General features: G+C 42.6%; 1 protein-coding gene across 2 annotated transcripts; it reads left to right on the top strand.

Moving 5' to 3' along the window:
- Window positions 1–299: 299 nt before the first annotated feature.
- ATMIN (ATM interactor) lies at window positions 300–16,766 on the top strand. 2 transcript variants are annotated; one of them, XM_006259107.4, is made up of 4 exons: window positions 300–491; window positions 5,747–5,872; window positions 7,473–7,672; window positions 8,701–16,766. In XM_006259107.4, exons 1-4 carry the CDS (start codon window positions 462–464, stop codon window positions 10,535–10,537), a joined length of 2,193 nt encoding a protein of 730 aa, XP_006259169.3. In that variant the 5' UTR covers window positions 300–461; the 3' UTR covers window positions 10,538–16,766. The 2 variants fall into 2 exon arrangements, with proteins under 2 accessions (XP_006259169.3, XP_059569878.1); XM_059713895.1 differs by lacking the exon at window positions 300–491 and adding an exon at window positions 631–2,812.
- The last annotated feature ends 685 nt before the right edge of the window (window positions 16,767–17,451 follow it).

Below are 17,451 nucleotides of genomic sequence, written 5' to 3' on the forward strand. Positions count from 1 at the left end.
TAACGGCGCCCCTCCACTCACCCGGGGGCCGATGGGCGGCCCCGCACCCAGAACAGGCTGGTTTCCAGGCCGGCGAGTGGCCGGCAGAGCACCGCACCGCACCGCACCGCGCGTCCCCCGCACCCGACACCCCAAGGCAGCGCGGCTGCCGCCCGCCCGCGGGAAAGGGCCGGCAGGGGGCGGGGCCTCATTTGCATATCCAGCACTCTCATGACTATTCATGAGCCGCCTCCCCGCGCACCCGGAAGTGGCGGCCGGGCGGGCGGGTTCGCAACATGGCGGCGGCCGGGCGGCGCGGGGGCAGCGCGGGGCCGGGCCCGGGCCGGGCCGAGGAGCCGCCGCCGCCGGGCCGCGAGCTGGTGTGGCCGTCGGTGAGCGAGCTGTCCCGCGCCGCGCGCACCAACATCCTGTGCACCGTGCCCGGCTGCGCCAAGGTGCTGCGCAACAGCCCGGCCCTCAGCATGCACCTCAGAATGGCGCACCGCCTCCAGGTACCGCGGCGCCGCCCGCAGCCCCGCGCGTTTCGTGGCCCGCAGAAAGGGGCGGGGCCCGTTTTGCCCCTAAAGGGGTTGATTAGGGAAGGGGAGCAGAAAGCAGAGTAGCACTTCAGAGCGTGGGGGGGAGGGTGTAATTTGTGCCATTCCCCCCCCCCCGCAGGGTTTGGGCATATTCTGTTTCCTTTCATAGAAATTAAGGACTCCCAGAGACTGACGGGCGCAGGCGGTTGTTACTCGCCCGGCCCAGAGAAGGAGCAAAGTCAACAGTGTCACCGTGCCGTCGGGGGACGCGGCCAGCTGCGATAACGGCAGGTTTTGTCGGGGACGAGCCCCCCGGGGTGTTCGTGGGAGCGCTCTTGCACGCGCCGCGGTTGCCAAGAGCGCGCCGCAGCGCCGCGACGCCGTTATTTCGCATTTGGAGTTCATCGGGCAGAGACACCTTAAATGTTGATCCGACCGGAGCGATGTTTCCCATCTTTTATTGCTTTTGGTGAAGAGCACGGTGTCAATGCAGCTGTAGATTTTAGTGCTGAAAATACCGTCTGTTTCTGCCTTTAAGAGATTTGGCGGTTGCCCCGTTGGTGTTGGGAGGTCGAGGTGTTTCGAGAAAATGAGCTTTAGGCTCTGGTTTACTCCTCGTGGAGTTTACTGGTGATACTTTCACCTCGGTGGGGAAGCCACAAAATATGTAATCCTATCATGGTTGAATGTAATCCGTCAGATGATCTGCTGCTGTCGTTAATAGCTGTAACGGATACAAGTGCTGAAAAATGAGTAGGAGCGATTCAGTATCTGTCGAACTCCGTTTGTATCTTTATCCTTTCTGGGGGTTTTCTTCTGGGCAGAGACGCTGTAACACATCATCGAGCTCATGAAACCCTTGTGTAGCAGTTATTGTAAAGGGGTTTTGTTTGTGGCCATTGGTAAAGATGCTGGATCTGCAGGTACAGGAGATGTGCTTCAGGTTTGAAGCCAGTAAGTCGAGTGTGCTTGCAGGTGTGTACTACGGGGGTTTGAAGGACTGAATGACAAGAATCTTTGTCCTTGGAGGAAAAGAGGGAGAAGTAAAAGCTCCACAAAGTGTTGTTAAAAATATTCCATTTGCAAAGACTTGTTTGCATTGTGGAGGGTGAGGTAGTCAATCATTTTTGTAGGGGCATAGCAACATTAATAAAATATTTTGTGAAACTAATTTGCAACAGTTCCTTCTAGCAGAACCAAGCTTGAATGTGTGGAGAGAGGAACTCGTTTTATAGAATCAATATGTTAAATGAAGACAGGTTATCTTGGTGTGACAGCTGCTTTGTTTGAAGGGTTTTTATGTTTTGTTTTTATTATAAAAATGACCCGTGGAAGCTGACTTTTGCTGGCTTCACTTGTGGGATTTCTACTCTGCTGTCTGTCAGGCATGTTGTGGAAAGCGATGCTGGAGCAGATGAACGTCCTTTTGCTTCACCCAACGTTTGGAACAGATGAGGCAGCACAATGCTTTTATAACGTCTATCTCAGTCCATTAATCTCTGACTTGGTGCAAGGACTTTTGTCCTGCATAGAGTAGTTTCTGGGGTTTAGATCCACAGCTTGTTTTCATAGTATGTTAGATGAGATTTAACATTAAGGGTTATACTTCTTTGTACACACAGACTTCTAGTTTGCCTGAGTTCTCAAATACTTTGGTCACAGCAAATGTCGTATCCAGGGTTTTGATTGGAAAAGGTAGTTTCACAGTTGGTAGGTCAGAAGGGACCTGAACAGATCATCAAGTCCGACCCCCTGCCATAGCAGGAAAGGATGCTGGGGTCAAACGACCCCGGCTAGATGTCTATCTAGCCTCCTTTTGAAGACCCACACGGTAGGAGCCAGCACCACTTCGCTTGGGAGTTGGTTCCAGATCCTAGCCGCCCTGACTGTGAAGAAGCACCTCCTGATATCTAATCTGAATCTACCCTCTGCCATCTTGTGACTGTGATTTCTAGTCACTCCTGGTAGTGCTCAAGGGAACAGGGACTGCCCCAGCACCTGCTGGTCCTCTCTCACTAGTTTGTAAATGGCCACTAGACCCACCCCCTCAGCCTTCTCTTGTGGAGGCTGAACAGGTTTGGGTCTTGTAGCCTCTCCTCATAGGGCCTGCCCTGCTGCCCCCTAGCCATGTGAGTGGCCCTCCTCTGAACCTCTCCATGCTGTCCACATCCCTCCTGAAGTGCAGCGCCCAGAACTGGACACAGTACTCCACCTGCGGCCTGACCAGTGTCGCACAGATGGTGAGGATCACTTCCTTGGACCTGCTCATGATGCATCTGTGGATGCAGGACAAGGTGCGGTTGGCCTTCCTGACCGTGGCCCCACATTGGTGGCCCATGTTTATTTTGGAATCAGTAATGACACCAAGATCCTTTTCTTTTCATCAAGGTACATCTTAGGAACATGTGATTGTCCCTCATGGTATGGCAGCTATTTGTTCTTCCTGTGGCACTAATTCTGTTGTTTAGATTGCTGTTTTGTGTATCTAACCTTCCCGCCTTAACCTGAAGCTTTTATTGCTAAGCAGCAGAGTAGTGTTTCATTGCCAAGGAGGCTTTACATGTCTGATTTCCTGATGTGATGAGAGATGTTAGCAGTGTTAATCCGAAGTCACATAGATGACAAGGTAGATTTGTACCTTTATAGACTAATGAAAGTAGGTGTATTGTATTTACCCTAATCCAAGATTACTTCAAATTTAAGATGCCCCTCCCCCCACAGTACTTAGATCCTAGATATAGAAAAATTATGTTTGTTCTAATTTTTCATGTATAGAATCTAATGATTGTAGGGTCCTCTTAAATTTTGCCCCTCCCTGCCTCCTCTAGTAGTGCCTGCACTTGCTGGCACCTTCTTCCCTCTTTCTTCCCACATGCCGCCAACCTCCAGGCTGTGCCTCTGCCTGCTCCCCTGCTGCTCTTTGTCAGGTACCGCTCTGGCTTCATTCCTCCACTCCTGGCACAGAGCACGTGAGCTATGGTCATGCAGCAGTGGCAGCTTTGGCCTGGGACTTGAATCCAAGACAAAGTGTTTTTTTTTTCCCCATACTAGATGGGGAGAATATCATCTTGGATTTGAATAAATATTGTGTGTATATAGCACTAGCTTTCATGAGCTGAAACTCATTTCATCAGATGCTGCAAAAGGACACACAACAAGCTGTGTATAAGAAAGAGGGAGAAATTAGAATACAGAAAGCACAGGAGAGTTGGGGGGGCAGTGCTGGGAGAGGCAGATGGTAGGAGCAATGTGATGACATTTTAGCTGTCTGCCCAGTGAGAGAGGACATTACATACAAGCAAGTCCAATTATATCTTGGCAATGAAGAAATTTGTGCTGGAGAGAGAAGATTCTTTGGAGTCTAATTCTGTAGGGGCCTTCTGTTATTAGGGTTAAGGCAGGCTTTGGCTTCTTGGGGATCTGTAGTTTTGTGGGTCCTTTAATTGCATTGGGAATGTACATGTTTTCTAATGAAACCTGGCATTATCCAGATGTGTACTGGTGTTAGTGTTAGGGACTCTTTCAGTGCTCAGAGATGCTGCCACCTTGCAATGGTCCAGTGCAGGTACTTCCTTAGTGCTGCAGCACAAGACCATCGGGGCATAATCTCTTGTTTCAAGCAGGTCCGTAACAGCAAACAGCAGCATCACCTAAGTACAGGAAGAAAAGTAGCGATGAGCCCTTCAGGAAAGGAGTGCTTGATGCCATTCTGAAAGAGGATGAAACATCCCTCTGGGGTGCTTTTAAATTTCCTGTTCTGGTCCACTGGTACCACAGATCTTACTGGTTTTGCTGATAGCACTGGTACTGAAGTGTCATGGTTCCTCCCCACCTACCCATGGTCAGTGCAGGAGCTACACCACTATTTCTTTAGTCATGGTCACTCCTTTGTCCACTTTTCTAGGCAAGGTTCCTAGTAGGAGGTGGCAGTGAAGATATGTTTGACTCTTATCATCTTAGCAATGAATGTTCAGCACCACAAATAGGAGCTTGAATAGCTCCACTGGACTAGTTAGTAACTTTTACTAAAAGTTTCTAATAGTCAACATGCACTACAGCAAAAATATTATGGGGGTGGTGAATGTAAGGAGCCACAGGTTTTAAAGCAAGTAACTGCTTTTTCCCACTGAGACAGTACAAAAAAATGGGCCAGATCTGCTATCTTGGCGCTGCTCAAAACAAAGCTGCTGGCAATCTGCCATAAGGGAATATCTGGGGAGTTCTTTAGCATAGAGCCAAGATAGCAAATCTTCCATCAGTTGCTTTCCACCCTGGGCACAGGTAGTGAGGTAGAGCTCTTTGTGCAAAGGGTGGAGCCAGATTACACTACTCACTGATTCTTGCAAGAGTAGTAGCCTCAAGGGGATCGTTACAAGCTACTGTAACTGATGCTGGGGACTGGTTTGGCTCCTAGTTTGTTCTAAGGTCTGGCGGGGAGGGACAGGAGACTTTCTATACTAATTTCTTTTACTTGTGCAAGGTGTGCACAGGCCTGTTCCACTGCAGTTGAGTATTTTGCCCCAGGATCCCTTTTTTAACTAGTAGCCTGCAGTTTACCCTAATTGCCCACATGTACGTGACTGAAAGCTGGATAAAGTATAATAATAGTGGTGAGGTGGAAGGGAGTCTTCCTTGGGATACAGGAAGGGGATTAGTCTGCTTAATTTTCCCTGGAAAAATATCTCTCCCAAGCAAATTGTTGAAGTGGTATCCAGCATTTTACTATTTTAATTTTGCTTTCTTTAGCAAAATCGGATTCTAATGTCAATGTGGTCATTAGAAGAACATACAACATGCAATATAAATCAAGCTTATATTGAAAATTAAAGCAGCCATGTTGCATTGGAAGACCAAATATTTACAGTGCTTTGGGTATATTGCTGTCAAGACGATTTAATTTTATTAAAATCCAGATGTAATTTACTTTGCCTAAAGTTTTTGGTGTCATAGCTGAGAGAATTTAATATTTAGAATTTAAATAGTAGTATAACTGCTCCAGGAATCTCTTTTGATTCACTTAGTACTTGTGGTGGTACAGTTATAAAATAGTGCCTGAATGGATGAACATGTCTAATAGTCTTTTAAATAACTTAAGAAGGTCCTTCCAGTATGAATACCAACACGGATAAACTGAGGTGATATGAAGTTTAATCTGTTTTCTGAATAATGTATTAGTATCCCAGATGCAGAAAGTCTTTGACAAAATTTAATAGAACTGTACTTTTCAGGATGGAAAAATGAATGCAACAATAAGAAAGGGTTTGAAAACTACACAGAAATTCTACTGCTGTCCTATTGAAGGCTGCCCTAGAGGACCAATCAGGCCATTTTCCCGGTTTTCACTTGTAAAACAGGTATTTTTTCTGAACTCCTTTTCTTTGAAATAATAGGATAAGAGATATGGAGATAATATAGAACAATCCATGGAAAGTACATGTACCTTCTGTGCCCAAATGTGCAGAACGGTCCCATTTTATATGTATACGTTCTAGAGAAAGTGCAGGCAGCCGCCCAACTTTGTACACAGACTACTTTTTCCATAGCTACTTTAGGAGACTCGGCCCTTTGTGTCAAACAGACATTGACATGTCCAGATCCAGGAAACACATTAAAGTGAACAGCATGGAGAAAGATTAATTATAAAACCCTTACCAAACTTGTCTGGCAACATTTCCATAAATGTCTGGTAATAATGAAAGTCGACCTTAACCCCTTGGAGTGAATAATGCTAAGTTAAAATGAGCTTTTGTCTCCAACAACACTCTCCTTTTGCACAGTTGACTTTTTTTTTTACACTTGCCATCATTATGTCTTGTTCAGAATATGTGTTGAATTTCTATATTTCTCTGAATAATTAATATTCTGTTGACAGTATAGCTCCCACCAATATAAGTTGCTTGTCTTCAACAGCAGTCTGCTGTATGATCAGCTTTGGCACTTGGTGGAATTCTCAGCCCCAAATTAGACTGTGCAACGTCTTGGGTGAGCTAGGTCCTTAAGGAAGGGATCCTTGGAAACCAGCTGTGTGGACGTCTACCAGGACTTGCTAGTTCAGAGATGCAGAGGAAAAGGCTGAGGTTGGGTGCTGAAGGAAAGGGGCTCTGCAAGCGAGATAGGGAGGAGAATGCTTATTTTGAGAATCCTGCTTCGGAATTTTTGGAGCCGCGGTACTTGGTAGCAGTGGCTCCAAAGTTAACTGGCAGCAGTTTTATGAATGTCAGTGGGGCCTACCTGCTTCTCAGCTTTGCTTTCCCTCTATTGTAGAGGGAATGCCTTCTTCAGGATGGCTACAACCTAAACCCCTTCTTCAGGACGGGTGATTTGAAGATTGATATTTATCAAACATCAAGTTCCTTGAAAGAGAAGCATTGTGGACTTGATTCTGTGTACACTAAGTCCATGACAGACTTCTCATGAATTTCAGTAGTGTGAGATTCGCTCCCATAAGGGTTCTGTATAGGTAAAAACTGCAGAAACTACTGATACGATGTCAGTAACCAATCATGAGATTTCCAACAGGTTCACTTTCTGATATTGTCTGAACACTTCCTCCCAGGGTGTTTAGAAAGATGATGACAGTGTAAAATATGTATTTAAGTAACTCTTTATCTGTGCAAATCACATCTTGGATGATCAAAAGTGATTTTTAAAAATTACTTCAGTTTATTTTGTTCCACTTCCTAAAGTTGGACTCATTCATCAGTTTCTCGTTGTCATGTCTCTAGCATAGTACTGCATTGTTAGGCCCCAAAAGTGCATGAACATCTTTAAGATTTTAGTGCAAAAGATAAAGGCCTAAGTATATCTCTAGTAGATAGGATCAAGTCTCCCACTCCAATGCTTGCATATTACCTAAAACGTGTTGTGAGCCCTTATATTGTCTGTTCTTTAAATACATGACCTCTTACACAATTCCTTGACAGTCTGACTTCTAATTCTAATTGTATATTTTAGCACTTTATGAAAATGCATGCTGAAAAGAAGCACAAATGTGATAAATGTAGCAACTGCTATGGCACAGAATGGAACTTGAAACGACACGCAGAGGACTGTGGAAAGACTTTCCAGTGTACTTGTGGGTGCCCTTATGCCAGCAGAACAGCATTATTGTCTCATATTTACAGAACCGGCCATGAGATCCCTGCAGAGCACAGGTAAAGGTGAAACTTGGTGATACAACATAGTCCTGAGGCATCGTTTCCCTACACACTTTACCTGCTGTTCTATGGATGGGGTTTGAACCATTCTCTTCCTTGCGTATAATTAACTCCCCTTAATGCGTACGCAGTTGGCAACTAGTTCCTATCGTTGTTGTCATCCTAGCCCCACTAAAGGCAAGGGTAATTGATTGCTCGTTGCCACCAGTTGTAGACTTTTACCCTTTAACATCTAGAAGCTCTGCCAGCAGAGATCACGTCACTGGTGTTGCCTACTGTTATTCATTTGTTAGCATAATTAGTAGTGGTTCTTATTAAAATTGGTCCTTGCAATCCCATGATAATAGCACTCGCTTGGGAATGTGCTGAGTTAATATAGTTCTGTAGTGTGAAATAAGCAGAGTTAATTACATTTTTACTCTTAAAATTTATAGAGCCCCATAAATGCTCTCTCTTAGTTAGCCACCTTTTTCATTAAAAATTGCCAGTAGAGAACATATCTTCTGAAAAGGACATATAATTCAAAGTGCTGATGGACAAAATCTATTAACTGAATCCTATGGTACTTTATTTTGCAAACAGAGCTGCTGCAAGATACTTTGTGCTTTCTTGTATGTTTTGGTAAGAAAGTCCAGGCCCACAGTTTCCCTAAGGCTACAGCAACTTGCTTTGGAAAATTCGTGGAACAAATAGAGCTTTGTTGCCATAATTTAAAAGATTAGGATTGCCATTAACTGATCTCTCAAATGAACTAAACCTGTTTAAATCAGCTGTTTTATTTTTACACTTTTTTTTCCTAAAATAAGCATTGGCCAACTATATGGGAAGGAAAGGGCAGTTCTTATTGTCTTCATTCTCTGCTTTAAAATGCAAAGAATGAAGCTGTCAGTTGGTATGAACAGCTCTGTCCCAGCCTGTAACCTGAACTCATTCCTCCACCCCAGCAGCGTTCTGTTGCCATTATTGAGTAAGTCGAGAAGGAGGACTTCATTGTACTTTAAATTCTTGATCTGTCCTGTTTACAGGGATCCGCCTAGTAAGAAAAGAAAAATGGAAACTACAACGCAAAATCAGAACTTGGCAGAGAAAGCAAAGGAAGCATTTATCAGTGCTCACGCCAATCATAACGGCACTCCGGAACTGGAGACGTCCGAGGTGAAACTCGTGGCGTCCTTTGAAGGCTCCTGTAGTTCTAATATAAATAAGCAGACGCTATCCCAGCCAAAATGTACGCCGAAGATGCTTTTGCCAAAGCCCAAAGTGGCTTTGGTTAAACTTCCAGCAATGCAGCTGGCTCACTTGCCTATCTTTGTGTCAGCAGCAGATTCCTCTGTCAAACCTGTTGTGGTGGCTGTGGATAATCAAGGCTCGGTTATGAGCACTTTTCACTTGTTACCTCAGTCCATAGGAATTCTGATTCCAGCACCAGAGGCAGAAACAGTTGTGTTTAAAGATGCCGTGCCCGTTCCGAAGGTGGCAAATTCCGGTGATGTTGAACCAGTTAGCACTGGTGTCCAAGTCAACTTGGGTAAAGTAACACCAAATAATCCAGGACAAGAGCTGGGAAATGTCTGTCAAAAGAATAAAATCTCTTCAATAAATGTGCAGACGGACTTATCTTACATTTCACAGAACTTTGTGCCAGCTGCAGCCTGGGCTTCTGATTCTTCTGTCTCATCTTGCTCTCAGACAGACCTGTCGTTCAGTTCTGAGGTCTCATTACCGATTAGCGTTCAGACTCAGACACTGCTACCCACCTCCAAACTGACTTCATCCATAGCTGCTCAAACAGATGCCTTAGAGCAGGCTTGTTTCCAGTCCTGTGGTGTTTCTAGAGAGACTCAAACCAGTGGAGCACAGGACTCTATTGATGGGAGAGTGCATATAGACCAGGCTGTAATGTGCAGTGACATTTTTGACAATGTACATTCATCGTATGATGTTTCCACACAGATTGGATTCTCAGAAAACAATCTAATGCCTACAACGATGCATCAAAACTTGTCGCAAAGAAGCAGCTGCAAGAGCCTGAGTCAGGATGCAATAAAATCTGAACCCATTATCAACTTCAATACGCAGACTAACATGCTTCCACAGCAAAATACGATGGATAATCAAACCCAGACGATGGACTTATTAAATGACCTGGAAAACATCTTCTCGGGTAGCATGTCTGGCCAAACGTTGGATAATCGTGGTCTCTTGTCTGACTCTAGTTCTAGTGCTGACACGCCCCTGCCACCAGCCCCAACACAGACCACAGGGATAGACTTCGACATTGAAGAGTTCTTTTCGGCATCCAATATCCAAACTCAGACTGAGGAGAGTGAACTTGGGAATCTGAATTCTGAGCCAGTCTTGGAATCTCTCGATATTGAAACCCAGACTGATTTCTTATTTTCAGATAGTGCCACTCAATCCTACAGCTGCCGAGGAAATTCTAACTTCTTAGGCTTGGAGATGTTTGATACACAGACACAAACGGACTTAAATTTTTTTTTAGACAATAGCACACATCTGCCTTTGGGAAGTTTACTAAAACAGTCCAGCTTTTCCATGAGCACTGACTCCTCTGATACAGAAACCCAGACAGAAGTACCCGCTGCTGCTAAAGATATACCTGGTCAAAATCTAGAATCCAAAGTCCAGCTGAATAGTGCTGAAACACAGACTATGGATAGCTCCTTTGAGACTCTTGGGAACTTATTCCTTACCAGCAATGAGACACAGACAGCTATGGATGACTTTCTTCTGGCTGACTTGGCGTGGAATACAATGGAGTCACAGTTCAGTTCTGTAGAAACACAGACTTGTGCAGAACTGTGTTCCTTTTTTCAAACGTCTGACAAACCAAGCCATTGAGTGCTACTTACTAAAATTACTTTCCTTGTGGTTTGAAATTTAAGTTATTGGGGGTGAGGGGTTTTGGGGAGAGACAGGACTGACCAAGTTACCCACATCGAACTGCTGAATGTAGTTGACCGTATGCAGTTGGCCTAAAAGCCTTTTCATCCTCTTGCAAGGTACTTTAACTGTGTATATGTAATTTCAATATAAACTGTGTGTGCATAAATGTGTATATGTTTGTAACTTGTAATGTAAGTTTGGACCTTTAAAATGAACTTGGTCATGGTGCCTTCCTTGCTCTAACTCTGTTACAAAGCTCTGTCACCATTTCCATTTTAAACCTGAACTTAGGCTTTACTTCTGTCTATACCAGCTTTATTTCTGACTTAAATGTAGGTTTCCAAAGTCTTGGACCAAAAGCTGACCTGTCTGATTTTTGACACTGCCCCCTCTGCCCCCCACCCTGACCTCTTTTTGGAAATGTTTTTTGGCATAATCTTCAGTTTTGTTTTTAAAAAGACTTGTTTGGCAAGGTTTACCGATCCTCACTAACAGATCCCTGACATATCTCTCTCTCTAACTCTTAAAATTTGCTCCTTTTTGGTATAAGCTTATATTGTCCAGGCACTTGTTCAGCAAATTTGTTGCCTGTACGCTTTTGGATATATAATTATACAAAGTGCAACAAATGTGGGTAAGGAATGCTTGGGGTTTTTTGCCTCTAAATTGGCATTAACTAGCATTTTGTATGCGTGTGGTGGGGAGAGGAAGATGTACTTAAAAAGTTGCCACATGATGATGTTGCTGTGTACTACTGTAACAATATGTATTTTGGGTATTCCAAAGGAAGGCATTTGTTTGAACTAGTAATATGTCTTGTAAGAAACACAAAGCAAGGAAATGCCTAACATTCAAATGTCTGGGTGAAAGATGAGAACACTAGGATACACTGAAATTTATTTACCGGTTTCTCCACATTTTGCTTATTTGCAGAAAGATACAGTGGTTATACTATGACCTAACCTTACCAAAGATGTTAGGAACTGTTAATCTTGAGACTATTAAAACCTCTAAAGATACTTTTTGGACTAGATTCCTACCCTTGGGTCCTGTACTTCCAGAGCAAGACCAGCTGTAGCTCCTAAAGCTAAGAGTTTTTTGGGTCTGTTGGCTTCCCCATCTGGCAACAGATCTCTTTTGCCTATACTGGACACAACAGCTCCGTATCCCCTAACTTCCACTGGAAAATTCAGTTGATAATTAAATCATGTTCTCAGGAATATTTTGTACATCCTTTTCCCCTAACTTTCAGCTCTGATTTTCTTTTGTTGTTTCCTGGATGTGATAAATGTATTTGGTAGCATCCAGTTCTGTCCTGGAGATCAGTCTGAAAAGCTAATTCCAGCTATGTTTGGCCTTAAAACCCTTCTTTGGTCCATCACCACCTATCGCCAGTTTGTCATTTATGCTGTTGACCTTCAGAGGTGAACTGTCATTCTCCTGTCTCTTTTGGTAGGACCTCCTAGAGCTGCTGGTCTGTGGCTTGAGTTCAGTGTAGCTGTAGGATATAGATGCAAGTGATCTCGCTAATAGGGAATCGGTTTGCCTCGGTACGCTGGCAGAGTCTGTTGCCGTGGTGGTGGTAGAGCTTTGCCCAGTGGAGTTTGTAAAGCAGGGCCTGGATGACATTGGCATGAAAGTGCAAGTGATTTCTAATCCCAGCTGTCAGAATTTGATGCACTGTTGGAGTTTGATAATGGTACAAGTCTTACAAGATACCTTCAGGCATTGCTGCAGTATTCTTCACCAGTGCATCCGAGTCATGGGCTCTGTTTGCTACTCGGTCCCAGGCCTGAATCCCAATTCGTGCTTGGTCAGCTCGAAGTGGAAGGTTTAATGCATTTGACCAGCACGTCTAATATGTTTGAGGGGATTTTGAGCACTGCTATGTTTACACTAAAGATCAGTTCCCAACAACCTGGGTGCCAGGTACGGGGTTGATTGAAACACATCTGTATTTCCCAGCTCTTCCTAGTGCGCAAGATGGGTGTTCATCCTGTAGTATCAACAGCAGTGCTGAGGATGGCCGCCTTTGTGATTGAGTGCCTTTTATTGGCTATTTTGTCCTGAGGCATCTTTATCCCCAACTGACTATATTGGCATCTCCAAAGAAGCAGTTAGGTTTGTGCAGATTCTTGCAAAGTACTTACAGTTGGCAAATTGTGTTATTTTCTAGAGGTGGAATGTACCTACCTTAGAAGTTGGGGTATTGTGAGAGAGTGCTGATTCCCGGCAACTCTTTGCTTTAAAAGTTCAGGCTGTTTTGTTGGCTGAGAATCCAAGAGTAGGAATCAGTCAGACACATTCAAAAAGCATATTTGCAGTAGGCTTTCCAGTGCTAGTCACCTAACCAGAATAGCTTTCACCTTTGGTTTAGATCTCAGAATGAATCTCTGTAAAAATCTTCACGAAGGAGTGAATTGTACACCATTACAAATGACTGTGGCCTTTGGGAAACAACCAACACCCTTTTTCAGCAGAAATGAGTTTACTGTGCCTGTTACTGTGAACAGCTAGCTGATGCATTTCTCTAAAATATGTAGTTACCGAACACAATATTTCGGTAGAAGCTCTGAGTTCAGCAAACAAACAAAAAATACCTTTTTCTAATTTCCCCCGGCTTAAAATCTGATATGTTGGTATCAAGTGATATGAATTAAGTGCAATTTTACAATATTTAATAAATGTGCTCTGTGTTTAAAGAAGAGTGCTTGCTTTAGTTCCAAAGTTACCTACATCCTTCAAATCTGGTGCAGGCTTGCATCAGAAATAATTATGAAAATGAGGTTGGGGAAACACTAAAGCAATGGATCCCACGTCGTGTGTCTTTCATTTGGTGTTCAGTCATAGATATTTGTATTGCAGTAACATGTGCAGACAATAACTAGATTGGTTATTGTACTATGCACTGAATAAGCGCATCAAAACTTGGTTTGTAATGTTGAGTTATAAAAAAACCCAAAAAACTTAACATTACTCTTCCAGTAGTTTGACTGGTGACTGCAACTGTCCTTTGGTCCAGTTTGTTGCTGGCTTTTAAAGCAACCCCAACATATTGTAGGCGTCAAGTTGCAGGTTGGTGGCATCTCTTTGCCACGGCTCTATCACACAATTTAGATGGCAGTAATGGACCAACTAGCAAATAGAGGAGTGGCTTTTGTTTGTTTTCTTTATTTTCAAAAATGAATGATTCCCTGTAGTGTCTTGGTACTGACTTTTGATTTTTTTCTCCAAGTGGTCTTTGGCATTAATGCATGGACCTTTATGATCCCATTTTTGTTACCTTGCAAGCATTAGCTTTTATTCCTCCTCTTCCTGGACACTGACTTGATAACACTAATCTTGTACTCCAGGACCAGTTTCCATGTGGGAAAAATGTTAATGTAGGATTAGGATTCACCCTGCCTCTTGGTGACAGTCATAGCCTGATCCTTTGGAAAACAGTGGGAAAACCTGTAATGCACCCAGAGCCTGATCAAAATCATTGAAGTTTACAGGAGTCTTCTCTTGACTTCAGTGGATCAAACCTTAATCAATTCCAAGTATCTTAGATATGGAAGTGTCCAAATCTGTAATGGCCACAGGCTGTAAAATTGGAAATTTTTCCACCCACTTAGCCAGTGAAGTGCCACACTGATTAATGTTCATCTACACTAGCTGTTGGCATGGAAATATAATGCAGGCAATTGCATACATTAATTTAAAACCCTGGGCTCTGCTTCCAAGGGAGAATACTGGCACGTATGAAAGTTAAACAAATTCCACGTCCATCTAGAACATTTTGAACAATAACTGCACCTAAGCAAGTTTGGAGGACAGCCTCATACTTTATAGTTCATAAAAAATATTAAGCACAAAGAGATGAAGAACTTGACATCCAGGTGTCTTGCGTTTGTTAGTGTCGATGTTTCATACCAAGCACTGATCACAGTATAAACAGACTCATACCCATTGAGAGATGCAAGCGTCCACATCCAATTTCACTTCCGCTCTTGTAAATACTTGAGTTGTTAGTATATAAAAAGCACTGTTTTCAGTGCAAGAAAGTGCACCCCTCGCCCAGCCCAGTAGAAATTGGGTGTCTTGAATAAAAGACTGTTATGTGTGCATTAGTGTACACTAAAGTAAAGCAGTTAGTGGCTAAGAAGAAAACATGGGCATTTTCTTCCCTGGTGTTTGAATCCTCAAGCAAAAAGACTTCTACAAAGCTTGATCTGAAGCATGCAAACTTGGTCTGTAAAACTGGTTGTGGAGAACCTGTTCAAGCTATGAATAACTCAGGACCCACACCTATGATTTCCCAACACTATTTTTTTTGTCATACTTCCCTGAAAAGCTTACTCCCAGGTATACCTTTGCCATGTCTCTTTAAAAGCAAAAGGCTAAATTCTGTCCTGTTAATACGCATGTCAAAAAAACAAAGACAACAGAGGAGACTTCTAAAGAAATAAAGTTGATAGCTCTTTGCTATTTTAGACCTAGTTCCTGGCACTTACGCCTGTGTCTAAGATAAGGAATGTGAATAATATTCATATTTTCAACTTCAAACAATACGGAACCATTGGCAGGATGGAGGCCCACTTGGTGCTTTATAGGATTAAAAATGTAATGTACCTACTACCTGGATAAGCTGTTGTGATTACTACAGTTACACACTCGTTTAGTTTATGTTGTTCTCAACATAAAAGCAAATATCTGATTTTAAAATTGATCACTAGTCTGTAACCGTGTTTTAAATTGCCTGTTACGGTGGGGAAAGTCATTCTCTACTCTTTGCTTTTAATCTGTTTTGGGCTGCTCTGTTTGACAACACCATCTTCACTTATCAGCTTTTGTTGTTCCAAATTACACCAAAAATTTCACTTATGATAGTGAGCCTTGTTGTTTTTACATTTTGTAATTTTTGTTTTAAAATGCGGCCGTGCTTGTGTTTCTGAGGCATAACAAAGTTACTGCAAATCGGCTTCCATTGATAACTCTTTAAACACTATGCGGTAATGATTTTTTTTATTTTATATTTGCTTGTCTGGCATTTTTTTGTCAGTGCATGGTGCAGTTACATGAGTTTTGTAAATTGCTGTCAAACTTCTGAAGACTTTTATTTTATATCAGTTGATGTGAATTAGTCTAGATGCTTGAGTGACAAAAGTCAATGGAAGGATTTGCCAGCCTACAGCTAGACTGAGTACTCTTATTTAAATGTCATTGCTGTGCAATGAATAGAATCATAAGGCCAGATCGTTCAACTGGGCATTGTCTTGCAATCAAGTTAATACCGTGGTGGTGTCTGCGTGCATGACTACTGCTTCATGAAAAATTTGAATTGGACTGTCTGAAATGCTAGCAATCCCTAAATGAGTTTCTTCTGCTTTAAGAGATCAGAAACTTTTTAGCTCCTTCTGATTCACAATCTTCTAAAGTTGCCTTTTATACTGGCTTCTAAGCAGTGTCTTCTGCCTAACTACTGACAGAAAACACTAACAACACATGGGAGTCATCTAGTGTTTCTGCAGTGGCCTTCGTTTCAGAGTGGGTGACAGTGCATGCATGATGCTTCAAGTACTCGCAGAGCTGACTACTCAACGCATGTAGTTGCAAGTGCACATATGGGAAACAGGCTCAGCCTGCTGGAAAATATGGCGCATATTCTAGTTATGGAGCATTTTCCCAATAATGTTCCAGTTAAGTATTTGAAATGAGTAAGTACTAAATCCCAAAAGTGCATCTTTCCTACAGCATGTTGAAACACACTTCAAATACAGTTGGCAAATGTCATTGGAAATGTCTTATTCCATTACAGTAGGACTCTTCAACTTCTAATGGACAGACTGTTTTCAAGGGGTTTTCTGTCTGTCGTTTTTTTTATTTTAGCCAGTAGACTTGCAATGAAAGTCAGAAATAAGCTTTTTTTGTTTGTTTGTTTTATATACAACTTACAAGTGACAATCCAAAGAAGGAGTGTTGTCTTAGTAATAGTTGTGAAATGTTTCGTATGCTAATGCATGCAAAGAGAACCCTGTGCCAAAAGATTTTTTTCATGTCTCTCATTACTCTCTGAAGGAAGCTGGAGTGTTACATAAAGCTACAACTTATTCACAACAGTGTTGAAACATTTTTGTTCAATGAAGTCCTTATTTACTTCTGTAAATTATGCATATTTTGGAATAAACTGTATTTCAATCTGTGTTTTGCCTCATTGGTAGTATTTTTTTTCATTGTGGTCATGCTTGAGTTTCCAAAAGAAGGTAGATAATCACTTGTATTGGCTGTACAAGAAATAGGGGATGAGATCATTTCTGAATGAGAATTGTTTTTGTTGGCGTTCTATATAGAAGGATACTCTGCTGAATATCAAAGATGCCACTACAGAGTGTTTTAATTGGGGTAGGGAAGATGAGCGAGGGAGTGGCACTGTGTAGTCCATATACAATAAAGTCGTTGAATCGCTGCTCGCAATGCAAAATGAAACTTGGAACTATGGAGCTATACCTGGCACTTCCATGAAGATAATAGTTGCAGTGTACAGGACCAAATTAACACTCAAAGTCTGTGTCTGCAGCCCACTGCTCTTAGAGAATCCGTGGTGTAAAGCAGGAAAATTCTCAGGGCCTATTGTTTAAGAACCTGTAGAAACTTCTAATCATCATCAACTAAAAATAGCAAAAAAAAAAAATATGTTGCTTTCCTGCCTTTTCCTATGGGTTTCAGTTGGATATAGCCTTCTCCTGCCTGCTGTGTGGTGTTGAGGTGTATTAATAAACAAGTGCTACATTCCTCTACAAAGGGTATTGGGTAAGGTATTGAAGTAATCCATATTGTACACAGAACAGTGCCACATAAGATGCCTAGCTTGGTTTCCCAGCGATTTA

The sequence above is a fragment of the Alligator mississippiensis genome, chromosome 10 (genome assembly GCF_030867095.1).
Source record: "Alligator mississippiensis isolate rAllMis1 chromosome 10, rAllMis1, whole genome shotgun sequence".
In the NCBI taxonomy this organism is placed as follows: domain Eukaryota; kingdom Metazoa; phylum Chordata; order Crocodylia; family Alligatoridae; genus Alligator; species Alligator mississippiensis.